The following is a 15927-nucleotide window of genomic DNA, read 5'->3' on the forward strand; positions in this document are numbered from 1 at the left end:
CAGCTCCAACCACCAGGTCTCTTCCTTCCGCAGTACGGCGTGGACGTGATGGCACGCGATGCCCACGGGAACACGGCGCTGGCCTACGCCCGGCAGGCCTCCAGCCAGGAGTGCATCGAGGTCCTCCTGCAGTATGGCTGCCCCGACGAGCGCTTCGTCCTCATGGCCACTCCCAACTTGTCCAGGAAGAACAACAACCGGAACAACAGCGGCGGAAGGATGCCCACCATCATCTGAGGAGCTCGCTCGTGTGTTCACTGACCCGAGTTACATCCGCAGCCTCATCCTCCTCCATCCCCATCACAGCTCTGCTCTGTGAGTCTGGTAACTCTCCTTTTCCCTTTTCCCTTCGGTACATCCCTGTCCCATCCGGAAACGGCGCGTCTGGAGAGAACCAGGGGATGAGGAGGAGCCTGAGGGGCTGCAGAGAAGCAGTTGTTTGAGCGGCAGCTCTCGAAGGACGGCAACGAGCAGGCAGGTTGAGCAGGACACGCCACGCGTGGCACCGGGACCATGGGAGAGCGGGGCAGCCGTGGGCTCCCCAGGCCTGGAGGAAGGGGTGGGGGGAGAGGTGAGCACCAGGAGAAGGAAGGAAGGAGGGAAGGAAGGAGCACTGGTGACTTCCCGTGACTGACAGTTAAGCACATCAGTACATTTCACCTCTCCCCAGTGCGACGCCCCGGATTTCATTCTCTTCTCGGAAGAGCTTGACGGCATAAATCAGAAGCAAGCACAGAGTTTGTCAGGTTTGAAGCTCCTATGATGGTATGTGTCAAATCAGTTGTAGCTAATCTGTCCGGGGAGAATACTGGCTTCATTACACTTGTATAGTTGAGTTCTTCCAGCATTACTGCTGTTTAATAGAACATGATTAGTCATCACGGAGAAAAAAGCATATTAGCTGAGGAGGTAGTTACATGGCACGCTTCAGTGATTGCTTGGATGTGATTGCAATATTCTTAGAAGCATCATATTATCTCAGACATGTTCTTTCAAGCCCTCGGAGCCCTCCTTTCTAAATTCACTGTCATAATTTAGGATCTGTTTAATTTTTCAGTCCAAAGAGGGGAAATGAGTTGCTGAGTGTTATTTGACTGCGGCCTCCTCAGCGTAAAAACAAAAATGGGAAAAAATAAATAAGAGGAACCAGGAAACACAGAAAGGAATCATGAATTCTGCTAAGGAGCAACATTTCGAGGTCGTTTAAGCGCAATTAACGAACGAGTTAAAGGCTACTATTTTTTTTTCAGCCGGCAGAAATAGGGTCTGTCATTTTGCCAAGGTAAATGTGTTGAGTTTTTTGGTCACTCATGTGATGCATTGCCTAACTTATACAGATTTTTGTATTGTGTCTCTAGATGATATGGATGTAAAATCTATTTGAATAATAAAAAAGAAAAGGTAAATATGCATTGATTTTTAATTTTTTTTGTTGGTTTTGTACAGAAAACGACATCTCTGTTAATTTATAAACTGTCATGGATGTGCATTAACTAAATAATGTGCAACTAGTTAGGATCTGTGGGCTACAGATCATTGTACATTGACAATATTCCCAGCAGTGAACTCTTGTTTCCATCTCAAGCCTTTGAGGAACGTATCAGAAGGAGATCGGGGCACGTTTGGCATGAGAAGAAAAAAAAAAAAAAGAGGCTGTTTCTCAGCACTGTAAATATATTTTACTCCAGAAGTCAGGAAGCTTTCACAAGCCAAGACAAAACGCCCCAGCCTGGCTGTGGGCAGATCAGATCTGATTAGGTTCAGAATTGATAGCCTTCACCGTGCGGGCAGGGCACGGCTGCGCTTCCCTCCCAGCCTGGCAAGAAAAATGGCTTGTGAAAGGAGCCTGGACAGTTCATTTCAATTCCAAGTTTTAATATTTGATTGGATTCTTTGGGTAGCAGATCCCAGCTTCTCACTGAAGGGTTCTGGCTTGTCCTGGTTTTGGCAGGCGGAGAAATGATGTGGGTTGTTTTTTTTTATGGCAGTGTCTAAGATGGGGGGAGGGTTTATCGTGGAGCAGGTTGAAAACTCAACTGGGTTCGATGGGGAAGGAGAAGGGAGGTGAGAGCAGGGAGCTGCACACAGCACAGGGCTTCCCAAATCCACCTGCTCATCTCAACTTCCCAAGTGGTGCTTTTCCTTAGGGCTCTGGGTTTCATTGGGCCCACCAGCGGGAGGCTGTAGCAATTGCTAAAGAAACTCTTATGTGAACTGAATGCAAAGGCAAAAACATCAACTGGTTATCTTCAGGAAGGAAATAATTCTAAAAAATAATCAGATTTTTTGTCAAATCATCAAATTGTGGAAGAAAATTTAGCCTCAGGGTGGAAGCAGGAGGATATTGACCAGCTCTTCCCACTTGGTGGTGTTCTTATTTGGTACTTTGGTTCTGTGTAGACCTCTTGGTTGTTTGGAGGGTGAATCCTTCAACCAGCCTGGGCTGGCTGCAGCAGAGTGAGGCTGCAGCTGATTCTCCAGACTGGGATCAGTTTCATTTCATTTTTTCCTTAACTGAGGAAGGGTGTCTGTTGGAACTGCTGTTTCTCCATCCTCCCCACCCAGCTCCCTGAGCTTTGGTAGACGGGTGGTCCTTCAGCAATAGGACAGCCCACCTAAGGTGCAGCTGTGGGGGATGCTGAGGAGCCCACTGTGTCCTGGTGCTCATGAGCTTCACAGAGAGACACAGCAAGGATTCAGGGATGGTCCCAGAGGTGCTCCAGCTGCTTGCTGTTCCCCTGGGAGCACCAAGGGCTTTTGTACCCAAGTCAAATGTTTCATTGTGGGCAGATCTGCTGCCATTATGTTCTCAGTGCACGTTTCCTTGCCAAGCTCTTGGGTTTTTTTTCCTAATTGAAAATATTTTCTGTACATGATGTAATGCTCTCCTTGGGCCTCCTTCCTCTTAGGAAGCTGAGGGTGATGTTTGAGAAACAGGGACAACCAGGTTGTCATGCAGATTGCAGGTAGAAGAGTTACACACTCCTTGCATAAAAATTTTCTGAAGGCAAATGTCAAAAAAAAACAAACACAAAAAAAAACCAACCAGATAATATTTTTAGGAGAGGAAATTCCATTGTATTATAGAGAAAAATAAGATTATTCAGGCTAGCCAACTAATAACCTCATACTCCAGTGGAGCAGTAGCCCAGTTTCTCTTAACCTAACCATGGTTCTCCCTTGGACACACAAGCGTTTGCAGTAGTTGTTTTGAAGTGGTGTAGAATATGTGGTGGCTTCCTTAAATGATACTGAATTGAGGATGGATCTCCACAGACCTTGGGGTCTGTGGGTTGTGATCCCTTGGAAAGACAAGAGATCTCCCAGCACTGTCTCTCCAAGTCAAGGAGAGACCTTCTGTGGTGATGCTCTAGCCACAGAAGAACAGACCCCGAGGGTCTGTGCCTCATGGGGTGCTTGCTACAGTGTCCTCTCCTCAAAGGGTTTGGTTTTGGATGGTGAGAAGTTGTGTGGCATGCCCTGAGCTGGTGGGAAAGGTCATCTGGCAAGGAAGTCAGACCATCCCCTTCTTGCATGGTGAAGGACCTTCCCACCACAGCTGGGAGCAAGGATGAAGTTCTCCATGGCTGGAGCCCGGCGGAGCTTGGCTTTGGGAGTCAGGGTCTCTGTGTGCTTTTCAGAGGATCTCTTTGCACTTTGCAGAGGATGTTCTTGAAGCTGTCCAGGCGTGGAAACCAACAGGTGGAGAATCTGCAGGGATGGTTTCCCTTTCTTTCCCTCTGTTAGCCTGTTCCTCGTCTCACATTGAGCTCCTCTCCTTGTTATGGAACCCACTTGCCAGGCTCTTTACGCCCTTTGAGCACATTATGAGCAACTTAGAAACAACCTGAGATCCAGTCAGGAGGAAATAGCAGCAGAAACATGTTGGCAAAAACTATTTTCTCCAAAAATTGAGTCTATGGCTGGTGATTTTCATTGTGTTCCCTCTTTAACCCTTTCCATCATCCCAGATCCCTTTATCCTTGATCTTCTTGGAGCTGAGAAGGGTTAACTATTCATAACTATTCTCCCCAGTTGGGAATCTAGAAGATCTAACTTGGGAAGATCCAGGGTCTTGCCAGTGAAGAGGTTTGTCCACGAGCTCCTGTTACCAGATTCCCAATTTCATGGCTAAAAGGGTAGAGCAGAATCTTTCTGGAGATCCTTGTAGGTTCTGGATTCTAAGCTGCTGCACAGCAAGCCAACTGAGCTCCAGGGAGGTGGAGAGGATTTTGAAGCATTTGGACATCATGTAAACACTCATAATGTTTGATTTGCCATCTTTTCCCCATTCCCTTAAATGATGGGAGTTAGTGCAGGAGAAGTTTCAACTGCACTTGGAGATTTCTTTCCCCTGACCAGAGGAGGCCAAGTGACGTTGGGGAAGAAGTAGAGGTGGGAATGTAGATATGATCCCTGGCACTGTAATGTAGAATAATTAGATTCTATGGGGTTTGGGTGGCTTCATCTTTTATATTTCTATGGAGATGGGGAAAAATGAAGTGATTTGTAGTTTCTAGAGTAAAGTAGTAGTAGTGGAGACAAGCACAGATTTCACAAGGGGGTCCAGAAGGGTCCCCCCAAAAAGTCTCGGGGAGCTGCGTTTGCACCTTAACAGGGAACAAATGGTCATGGTGGCTGGAAGGACTCCAGTAGAGAAGGACAGCATTGGGGACCAACCTTGGGGCAGCTTGCCTGGGTAGGAGACAGCTTGCCCACCACATCTCATGGTCATGTACCTTGGTTTCCCCTCCAGTGGCTGCTGCAGCTATGGGTGCAGGGGATCACCAAGCTCTTGGCCTTGGATCCTTGGTTCAGCATCTTCCATTTGTGGTGATTTGTGGGGAAGGGTTGTTGTGTAGAAAACTGGGTTGGGTGGTTCTTGTGTTTGCTGCTTAGCAGCAGGGTAAAAAAATGGTCCAAGTGAAAGTTCTTTTGACTCCTTAAATTCTAAGCTACGAAAGGAAGGTGGGTTTGAATGGCTTGGAAAAGTAGAGAAGTGATAGAGCAAAAATATCCAAAGCTGTAGGTAGATAGATTGGTTGTATTATGATATTCTAGGGTTTGGTTTGTTGTTCAGTGTGGGCCAGTTTTTCAAACAAATAATGGGTGGGCCCATCTCCTGGCAGTTCGCCTTGAGTTGACTGAGTCTGTCTCACCTTTTCAAGGGAGTTTTGAGGGGGTTTGGCCAAGATTTTCCAAGAGTCCATGTTTGGAGAGGAGAATTGCATGATTTCTGAAAATAAAAGGTTACTTTGGATTTTTTCTTGCAGCCATCTGAAGCTGCTCATCACTGGCATGGTCATGGTGGCCTCTGTGTTCCATTTCAGGCCTTGTGGGAATTGACTCCCATCCTTGACTGTCCTCCCCTGAAGATCAGGGGGTACTTCGGCTTGTGGGCAGATGAGATCAAAATGTCTTTGTGCATTTCAGCAGTTTTAGGCTCTTCATCTCCACGTGTCCACCTAACTCCCAGGTCCCCCTGGCATCCTCCAGCAGTGGGTTCTGTCGGCATGCAGAGCTTCAGCTTTCTCTTGGCCATGAGCTTCCTGGATGTGTATTTAGCTTCCAGATGGACTATTTTGCAGAGCTTCAGAGCTAGTCCTTTTTGCCTGTGTGTGATGTACAAGCAGGGAGGGGGTGGGAGGGGATGGGGATGCTTCCAGAGGTCTTAAGGCATGTGTTTGGAGTGACCACCTTGCTTGCTGGCAGTGAATGCTCCTTTTGTGTATGTTTCCCAGAGCCAGTCACTGGTTTTTTTTATGGTTTCTGTGAACTGAAGCAGCTAGAAACACTTCCCTGGTCCTCTTGAGGTGCAGGGAGGAAAGCTCCTCCTGCCAGACAACAGGTCTGGTCTGTGCTGGAGGCCAGGCAGGGCTGAAGAAGAGTTTTGGTGCTGAAAGTGGGTGGTTGTTTGGCACCTGTTTCCCAGAGCTGGGGATTGAGTTGCCCAGCTTGAGGAAGACCAGCCCGTTTCCAGGAGTGCAGGAGGCTCTTGGGAGCCATCAGGGGCTCAGGACTCACACAGGTACCTGTCTCCAGGGATTTAGAACAGTCCAGCTCCATCCAGCAGCAACACTCAACTGTCTACCCTTCTGTAGCTGGTTCAGCCACACTTTGGGTCCTGCTGCTGTTCATGGGGCCATGCTGGTGGTGAGATGGCTCTGAAGAGCCATCTCCATGTGGGTCCTTCCCCAGGAGCAGCTCCTCATCCCTCCCTTCCTGTGTCCTTGGTCATTCCTCTCTGTGCCATGAGGGAGCCACGACCCTCAGCTGCAGCGTGGTGAGGCTTTGCTCTACCAAGTTGTGGTCCAGGAAAGTTTGACCAAGTGCTCTGCACACCGTTTCTACCCTCACTTTTGATTTGTAGTCCCACCAGGAGAAAGGAGCAGGGACAGGCAGGGAGACAGGGGTGATTTGCCAGGGCATCAAGCCAGCACCTCCATTCTGGGGAGCACTATTGGTGCTGGGGAAGCAGATGCACACACTGTGTTTGTTTCCTTTCCTCCTTCCTTACCCCCCGTGGCCACTTGCAAAGGCTGGAATGTCCCTTCAGCCCCCAAGGCTTCCCAGTTGTCCTGCTTTGTGCTGCTGCTCTGTCTGGGTGAGATGGGGAGAAAGGGAGCCCGGGTGGGTAGGGACACCCAGGGCTGGGTACCCAGCAGGTGACAGGATTCACAGCAAGTTTTGGGGTTGGTTTGGTTGTGTTGGGTTGTTTTTTTTTTCTGTTCTTGTAAATAAAAATGTCTAAATGATGACAAGGCAGTGTGGACAGGAAAACAAAACCCACAAACCTCCATCTTTTGTTGTTGTTTTTATATTACCTCATTCAGCAAGTTTGTTTTGCAATGACTGATGCTTTATTTATATTTGTACTGTAATTAAACCCGTGGACAAACATTTCAGTTTGCTTGTTGTTTCTCTCTGATTTGGGGGTTGATTTAAATATGTTCCCCTGCCCTCCCTCTCTTTTTCTCCACCTTGAGATTTTTGTGTTGGGCTGTACAGTATTCTGAATAATGAAAAATAAACTTCAAAAAAAGGAACAAGAACGACATTGTAAAGGACTGCAGGGAGAGGCTGCTCTATTGTAAAGGTCTCTTTCTAATAAAGACAAGAAAACTTGTTGGTCGCCGCTTCCTTCTTCGCCCGAGTTCATTGCCACGTTCCTCACATCCCACCTTGCCCCGGCCCCGCTTTCTTCTCGTCTTCATGATGAGATCCTGTCACTCTTTGCCAGTAATAAAGATGAAGTATTATCCCAGGCCTGGGATGTCAGGAGAGCTGGTAATGGGGCAAATTGATAAATTAAAAAGCAGTAAGTCAACCGGCCCATAATGGTGTGTATCTAAGAATTGTGCGAGTGCTGGGGAACCGAGTGACAGATCTGGCAGCAAAAATATGGGAGCTTTCATTAAAAACAGTTCTTCTCCCCGAGGAAGAAGTAGTAAATGTTGCACCTCAGCTTTAAGAGCCTCTGGAGAAGAGCCAAGGAATTAGGCCGATAACGGTTACATCTGTATCGGCTAAATTGGTTGAAATGATCATTTAAAATAAGAATAATAAAACATCTCTAAGGTCATGAGATGGTGTGGTCTAATCACCTCTTTGAAGGAAAATCATGGCTCCCCATTAGGCTTCTCAAGTCATTTAAAGCCCTGAACAATGAGCAACTGATTGACATTTATTTACATTTTAAAGGTCTTGGCCTGTGTGAGAAGAAATGGGGAGTCTTAAGTAGGCCCAAGGAGAAGACAAAACATCACCCTCATGCAAAAGGTTGAGATGGGTGGTGGGCTGGGGTGGAGAGGGAAGGAAGAGTTGTGGGGGGGGTGGGCTTCACCTGAGCAGCCTGGCAACCAGCCACAGGCCAGGAGGGTCCCACCCAGCTGGGACTGGGGTGTTTGGTGGCTTGGTGGCACGGACAGAGACACCCATAGCTGTGGAGAAACTCTGTAAGGACTCTGTAAGCTGTGTGGGGTTGAGGTGGGTGCAAAGAGAACAGCAGGTAACATTGACTTAATGTGTGTTAATGGGGGGGGAAAAGGGAGGGAGGTGACTTAACCTGCCCTGGGGTGAAGAAAGGTGAGATTTGCAGATCCATAAGGGCACCGTGGAGCCAGGTGACTGATGCTGCAGTTTGGCCATCAGAGGTTGTCTCACCTTGTGATAAGACATGGAGAAACTGGGGATGTTTAAGGAGTAGAGGTGGAAAAGTAGGGAATCTTCCTTGATAAGAGGCACAAAAGGTGGGGGCAGGGGGGTTGATGGCGACAGATAAATGCTGGAGAAGCAGCAGATTGGGGCTGTTTCTTTTCCTGCCCTTGCCCCAAAATCAATGGATGGACTCTCCAACTTGAGGGCTGAAGACCTTGCTGGAGCAGCATCTTGCCCAAGAGAAGAGATGGCCAGGAATGAGGAGGGGAGCTTGGATCTCCCCAGACTGAGAACTGCCCGAAGTGTTGAACTGGGGTGTTTGAGGTTTCTCTCTCACCTCTGCTTGAGCCTCAGCCTGAAGTTCTTCATGTTCGTCCAAGGTTTTTTCACCTGTTTAAGCCCATCCCACATCCAAGCCTATCCTGTAACCCCCTGAGATGCCCTCACCTGGTGGCCATTCACAGATGCCCAGGAAGAAAAGGAAACACCCAACTGGAAGACAACAGAGATCAGAGAGTTTTGAAAGAAAACTATTGATTCCCATAGTGAGAGCAGGAGAAACCCCCGTTTTTCTTTATTTTTAAAGAAAAAAAGAGCATTACCATTAATACCAGACTGCTGCTCTGTCTTGAGAGCCTGGTAAGAGCCAGGCAAAGACCACTCTTCCTGGCAAGCAGCTTTGTTTTCCAGAAGGGAGCCAAACTCACCCCAATCCAGCTGGTTTGCTGCCAGGAGCCAGGTCAAAGATCCACCAACACACAGTTTTCTCCACCTGTGACCAAAATCCAGCCTTGGAGGAGCATAAAATCAAGATTATAAGGGGGCTTTTACTGTACGGTTCCCCAGCCTGGAACTGTTTAAAATTCAGGGGCTTCTGAGCCACCTGTTTGGGTGGAGTTTCAGAATCCTCAGGGGATTTCTCTTCCTTCAGTTGGGCTGATCCCTTGCAAGCCCTGAATGTCCCACACCCCATACTGACGAATCCCTCAGCTTTGAGGAACATTTTTCCACCACCTTTGCAGCCCCTGGAGAGCAGGGGTGGCCATGGAACCCCAGGTTTGGGGGTGACTTTCCCCAGTTTGCCCTCCCCGCATTCCCTTCCCAGGACATGTCCCTGTGCTGACTTGCTGAAGGACTTGGTGACAGTGACATCTCTTTGTCCCTTCCCTCTTGCCACATCTTCCTCATTTCTGGGCTGATTGCAGGGAGCTGCAGGCAACGGGACGTTCTCGCCAGCGAAATATTCCTCCTAGACAAGCCACTAAAAGTGCAGTGAGAAACCTCCACCCCAAGTCGTTTATCTTCCCCTAACGCCCAGTAAAGCCCTTAATTGGCCAATAAATGCAGTCCTAATAACTGCGCTGCCAGCAATTAGCGCTTATTTATTTGCATTCTGCCCCCTCCCCAAACTCCCAGACCTGTTGCTTTTTGTTGGTTCCCGTTTGCCAAGGAGAAGAGCAAAAAGGATGAAAGGTGCCATGGGGATGTGGAGCTGCAGAACCTTCTGCAGGGCTTTCCTGCTCCTCGGGGAAGGGGAGAAAAAGAAAGAGAAAGAAGTGAAGCAGCTCAGCACCGAGGGCTGCTCGTTGCTCAGCTGGAAAGAACTTCCTGACCAGCGTTTGCAGTAGAAAATTATCATTTATGGTCATTTTGGTGCTGGAGCAAATTTGCATCGTTTTGGAGGATCAGTGGAAAGCAGAGGCCAGGTATTTCCACCTAACGAAGCCAGGGCTGGGATCCCAACCGGTCTGGAGCTGCCAGAGCCGGGGGATGGTGGAGAGGAGGGACAAGCAAGTGTCACAAGGGATTGTGCTGCCTAGCAGGATGGGGAAATGCCCTGGCAGGAACCTGGGGGGGACCGGGGCTGTTGTGGTCACCCCAGAGGGATGAGCAGCTCCAGACTCTGCTAAGGAAAGAGGATTTTGGTACCACCTTCCTTGGAGCCCCAGCACACGCCCCTTCTCCTTCCCCGCCAGCATCTCCAGCTCCTGCTCTGCAGATCCAACTGGTAATGGCTGGGCTGATTGACTGCAGATTTCCCTGTAACTGAGCTTAATTAGCAAGCTAATCAGGTCTGGAGATGGTTCCAATTTATTTATTGGCTGATGGCTGCCACTAATCGGCCCGGCTAGTTAATCCTGGCAGGGCTGAGATTTGTGCCAAGTGAACAAATCATGTCGGGATTTCACCGTTTCCAGCATTTCTTTGGGGCCAGGGCAGGGGGCACCCAGAGTGTCCCCTCCTCGCCGGGGGTGAGGGGAGGGCTCCCAAGCATCGGGGAGCCAGAGAAGCAGGAGTTGGGAATTAAAACCTGGAGAAAAGGTCCCTTCATTCCAGAAGTCCCGCCAGGTTCTGGATGTGGGACAGGGACTGAATTTGGGATGGCACCAAGGAAAGGGACGGGATTTCCACACCTTGGCATAGAGAGGAAGCAAAGGGAAGGGCAGCAAGATGAAAAATCAGATGAAAAAGGTAAAACAGCCGGAAAAGGCACCTGCTGTGGCACAAACCCACGCTTGGCTGCAGCATCTTCCCCGAAGGTGTCCAGCCCTGAGCTGGAGACCCCGAGGGCTGGAGAAGACCCCCCCACGCCTTCTCAGCTGGATCTGGGCTTTAATGATCCTCCGTATTTTAAGGAAAAAGGGACGAAAAAAATAATAAAAGCCTTGCTGCTAATTTGAGGATGTCTGGTTTGAGCTGCAGCATCGACTCCCGTGCTGCTGTCCTTCTGTTGATTCAAGAGCACTTCAGTGCCAGTATTTTCTCCCAGGAAGACACTTAGGGACAATAATCGAGTCATTTCTCCAGCTCCTCTCGCTGACAAGGCGGGTGGGTGGGCGGGTGTCAGGTCCGGGGCTGCAGGTCCCCTCTGCACCCTGGTGACAAGGGGGACAATCCCAGAGTGGGAGCTGCCAAGTGGTGACCACCACGTGGAGCATCCTTCTAGGGGAGGGGGATTGGGAGCTGCTCCAAGGCAGGAGAAGGAGGATGAAGCTGGAAAGCCCCACCTCGTGGCACTGGGAGAGCAGGGAAGAGGTTCGTGGCTGTGGCTCTGGAATCTCTTGCTGGAAAGGGGTTATTAGAGGGAGTAATTGGGATCACCTCACTTTACAAATGTTACTTTGCAGAATGAGGCAGGAAGACAGATCGATCTCAACTATTATTCATTAAGGAAAGTCCTTTATAAATCCCAAATTAACAATTTCTCTTAGAGAGAGACTTCCTTATTACCCTTCTTCCCTGGGAACTTATGGCCGCTTTGGAAATGGGGAAATATGAAAATAATTGGGGGGGGAGGGAGGGAGAGAAATGACAGTCGTGGGCTTAGGAGCTGAGCATCTGGTTAAGAACAAAAATATAATACAGATGTGCGTCTTAAAAATGACCATTACCTTAATAAAGGAAGGCAATGTTTTTGATAGATGCCATGAGGCCACGGCCGGAACGACACTCGTCAAAGCCCAAGTGGCTTCTCAGCCACGAACAGGCTATTTGTACATGTTCAGCTGCTGCTGCTGGAGCTACAAATGGGAGGGGTTTTGGGGGGGCTTTGCTGTCACCCCGTCGTCTCTGTCGAGGGGGGTGGGACAGGAAAGTGCTGCCACTGGTGCCGGTTGTGCTGGGCAGATCTTCACACTGGTCCTGGGGGTGCACGGTGTGTCAGTCATTTGGGGGTGTCGCTGAGAACGGGGGGGGGGGGGGGTCCGGTCTTGGTGTTTGTTGGGGGAGGGAGAATTTAAACCCAAATCCTGTTGATCTTTTGGGAAAAACAAAACAAAACAAAACACTAAGAGGCTCTTCTTTTTTTCTTTTTCTTTTTTTTTAAGCAGTGGAGAAAAAAAAATCAACTATAAACCAGAATTTAACGATTTTGCTACTTAAAAGCACTGAGGTGCCTCCCAGCTTCGGCCCTTGACATGTGGCCGCAGGGTGACTTGGTGATTTTAATTTAGGGGGTCTGGGGGGGCGTTGTGTGTTTCACAGGGTGAAATACCCCTGGCTGCCAAATTTGGGGGTGATGGGACCCAAAGCCCTGAGGATACTTTGAGTAAGGAGAAGCTGCCACTGCCCAGAGAAGTTGGCTGGTGGGCTTTGAGCGAGGGTTACCAAACAAAAAAAAACAAAAACAAAACACAACAATAAAGCATTTATTTAAGTTGTGTAACTGCCTGCGGCTTCTTTTTGGGGAGGGAATGGCAGCAAGGGAGGCAGGAGTCTCTCACAGGGCTTTTGCAGCCATGCCCACATTTTCCTGCACCATTTCTGAGTTCAGGTGCGTTTGCAGCAAGGACACCCTGAACAGGAGCAGGAGCAGAAGGAAATCAGCAACGTTCCTCTTCAGACTCAGATGCGGGTTTTGTCGCCTCCAGATAAAAACAAACAAACAAACCCAACCCAAACACACTGATGCCCCTTTTTGGGGTGCTGGTGCCCTCTGGAGCAACTTGTTTGGGGAAGGTGAAGAGGGGAGAGCCCCAGGCATTTGGCAACACACATTCCCGCTGCCAGCCCCGGCTCCTCGCTGTTGGGAACCCTCTCCTGGAAAATTATTAACGGGAGTCCCCGCTTTGTCTCTTGCTTTGTTAATTAACAGGATTTGAGCAGTCAAACCGCTCCCCCGGAGCTGCCGATAGCCCCTTTGCCACCAATTCAGTCCTCCTGGCAGGTCAGCGTAAACACCCCTATTTTATTGCCTTTCTTTTTGACAATTATTCCCTTGCTTTGTAGTTCTTTTCCCCGGGAGACGGCGCCCTGGGCGGGGGGATCATTCCCAGGCAGCTCCTTCCCTGCCCTTGTCCCGGCACCGAGGCGACCCGGAGCATCCTCCGGGATAAAGCCGCAGCTTCCAGGTTCCTTTCCCGCTCCCCGAGGGACTCGGCATTCTCTTCCTCCCCTTCCCAAAGAGGAGATTTCGCTTCGAGCTAAAATTCTTCCCCCTCCCCACCCCTCACCCCCCTTTATTTTTTTATTTTTTTTTTAATTTTTCCTGTATGATTTATCTATATGACTTAACCTCGGGGAGTCGGAGCAGCCGGCGAGACCAAGGAAACTGTGTTTGCCTTTGGGGCCGAGATGCTGGGAGCTAAATTAAAGCTTTACAATCCATGTGGATCCAAGAAAAAAAAATACTCCATCCCTCATTCTCCCAGCCCACCTTCTTCTTCCATCCCTTCTTCTTCCTCCATCCCTCCTTCTTCCTCCATCCTTCCTTCCTCCATCCCTCCTTCCTCCAACTCTTTCACCTCCCTTCTCTCCTCTCCTTTCCTTCCTCCATCCCTTCTTCCTCTTTCCTCCTTCTTCCATCCCTCCTCCCTCCATCCCTTCTTCCTCCATCCCTCCTCCCTTCACCAGTCTCGCTCACTCCAGCGGCCTCCGGCTTCTCTTTTCCCGGGGAAATAAAGAACAACAAACCAACGCAAAAAAGTTGGGCGAGGAAGTTTGGCGAGGAGGAGGGAGGGTTGGGCGAGTTTAATAGGATCAGGTCAGTGTAATCCTGTTGGAGCCATTGTCCTCCCGGCAGCTCCCGAGACCCCAAACTATCGGGGAAGGGGCTTTTCAAGCCCCGCCACAAAGGAGGGACAAAAGGGGCCGAGAGGATGAAGTGGCTCGAAATAAACAGATTAAGGAGCTCTATGGGCCAAGCGTAGCGGGGGGGAGAAAGGGGGGTAGGAAGGGATCTGGCACCCACGACGGATCCGGAGCATCCCCTCGGGCCGTGGGAGGAGGTCCTGCCCCCCCTTCCCGACCTGCTTCTGGTGGGGTTTTGGGGTAGGAAATCCTTTTTCGTACTGCAATTTGGAATTCCTGCAGGTCGGCTGCGTGGATGTGGTGTTAGGTTTGTGTGTCCGGAGGGGTGGGTTTTGCTTTATTCCCGGCCTCAGAGAATCCCGCCCCCCCCCCCCCATAAAAATGGATACAGCCCCATGAAAATGCCCGGAGGGGGCCCGATCCTGGGAGGCAGCGAGCCCAGAGGGGGGTGTGTGTGGGGGGGTGTCTCTCACATACACCCACTTTTATGCTCTCATTATAATTATAATTATATATTATATATACAATTACGGACCCATTATAATTATATATAATATATAATCTATCAATTATGCTCCCATTATTCTAGGCAATATATTTTATATATACAATTACTCACCCATTATTATTGTAATTATATATATTATATATGTACAACTATGCACCCACCAGGTGGGTGAGGTGCTCAGCCCTTGGGGGGGCTTATTCCCCGGGAACCCTCGCCCACCCCTCCAGATTTTGGGGTCATCCCCCACTCTGGGAGGTGCCCAGGGGGGTAACCCCATCAGGGGGGACACACACAAAGGGGCCCTTGTCGGCGGAACGGCCGCGTCCCCCGGGGGTCGGAAGTGGCAGGTAAGGAGGCACAAAGGCCAATCCCAGCTGAAATAATTAAACCAATTAAGTCAAAATAAATAGCAACAAGGCGGAAGGGCGAGGTTTGCTCCTTCACGGGGGAGTGGGGGCTGCAGCTGGGGTGGAAGGGGCCGGTTCCTCCCAATGCGTTGAGTTCGCCCGGTCTCTGCGGCAGCCCGTGGCTGTGCGCTGTTTGTCGGGTCCCTGCGGCGAGGGAGGGGGGAGAGGCCTGGGGGGGGGATTTAAAAGCAGCTGTGATGTCTTATTTAGGGAGCGAGAGGGGTGATCTCCTTCTCCGGCCACCGCATCCCGCCGTGCTGTGCGGCAGAGGTGGCTGGGGGGCTTAAAAATACATATATCATGTAATTTTTTTTTTTCTTAATTTTCTTTTTAAAAAGGGTTTTTTTCCTGGGCCAGAGCAGGGCAGGGGGCTTTCCCTCCGACTTCGGGCTGGTGCAAAGCAGGGGCCCGGCAATCCCTCTCTGCTCGGGCTCCCCGAGCGGTGCAATTATTTGATCTGCAGATGTAAGAGGAATTTATTGTAACAACAAATATAGTGATGTCAAACCCCAGCCTTGGATTAAAGCCGGCAGCCAAAGGGGAAGTGTATTAATTTCAAACAGCATCAGAGGCCAGTGCCTATTAGGACGAGCTATTCTTCAGACCCCCCCACAACCTCCCACCCCCCCATCAGAATTAATCATTGGGAGTTAATTTGAAGCTCAGACAAGTTGCTGTTAATTTAGTGCAGGGAGGACGGGATGGAATAAAAAGCTGAGGTGCTGGCCGGGCCTCCTGGGTCTCATTAATCAGCGAGCTGAGACGGCCTGGCTTGATTACAATTTGCAAAAAAATTCATTAGAGCCCGGGCGATTGACAATTTTTCTCTCTGCCTGTGATCTGACTCATTAGGCAGCCAAATGAAAGCCGTGATGATGGTGATGATGACAGCTATCAACCCCCTCGCTTGTTTATCTCCTTCTCCTCCGGTCCGGGGAAGCCTCCCCCCCTCAAACGCCGCCAAAGCCCCTCTCCTGGATATGGGGGGGGGTGGGCGCTACCCCAACAAATAACTTTGCTGCGCCTGGGGGGGAGATGCTGGAGGGGAGAAAGTGGGAGAGAGGGAGGGGGACACGGGAGTGAGGAGCAGCTTCTCCTTCCTAAAAATCCCTAAAATGCCCCCCACGCCCTCCGTGGGGTGTGTTTGGGGCGGGGGGTACGAGCCGGATCTGGATTGTTCTGAATCCCCTTCGCACCAAAAGCAAACCGAAATAAATCAATATACCTATTTATTTCTAATTTAAAAGCGAGTTCAAAGAGAAGCAAAGCTGGGAAGCTTGAGAAGTGTGTGTGTGTGTCACTCCACGCGTGTCCCGGCTCCCCAAG

General features: G+C 49.9%; 1 protein-coding gene across 9 annotated transcripts in view; it reads left to right on the forward strand.

Annotated features, from left to right (window-relative positions):
* The window catches only part of AGAP1 (ArfGAP with GTPase domain, ankyrin repeat and PH domain 1), a 337725-nt gene extending 330599 nt beyond the window's left edge, over positions 1 to 7126 (forward strand). For all 9 annotated transcript variants that reach the window (XM_051623022.1, XM_051623024.1, XM_051623027.1 and 6 more), the window contains one exon: positions 34 to 7126. In XM_051623022.1, coding sequence (XP_051478982.1) covers positions 34 to 237 — 204 coding nt within the window. In that variant the 3' untranslated portion in view covers positions 238 to 7126. The remainder of the gene's footprint in view (positions 1 to 33) is intronic.
* The last annotated feature ends 8801 nt before the right edge of the window (positions 7127 to 15927 follow it).

The sequence above is a fragment of the Apus apus genome, chromosome 6 (assembly GCF_020740795.1).
Source record: "Apus apus isolate bApuApu2 chromosome 6, bApuApu2.pri.cur, whole genome shotgun sequence".
NCBI classification, from domain to species: domain Eukaryota; kingdom Metazoa; phylum Chordata; class Aves; order Apodiformes; family Apodidae; genus Apus; species Apus apus.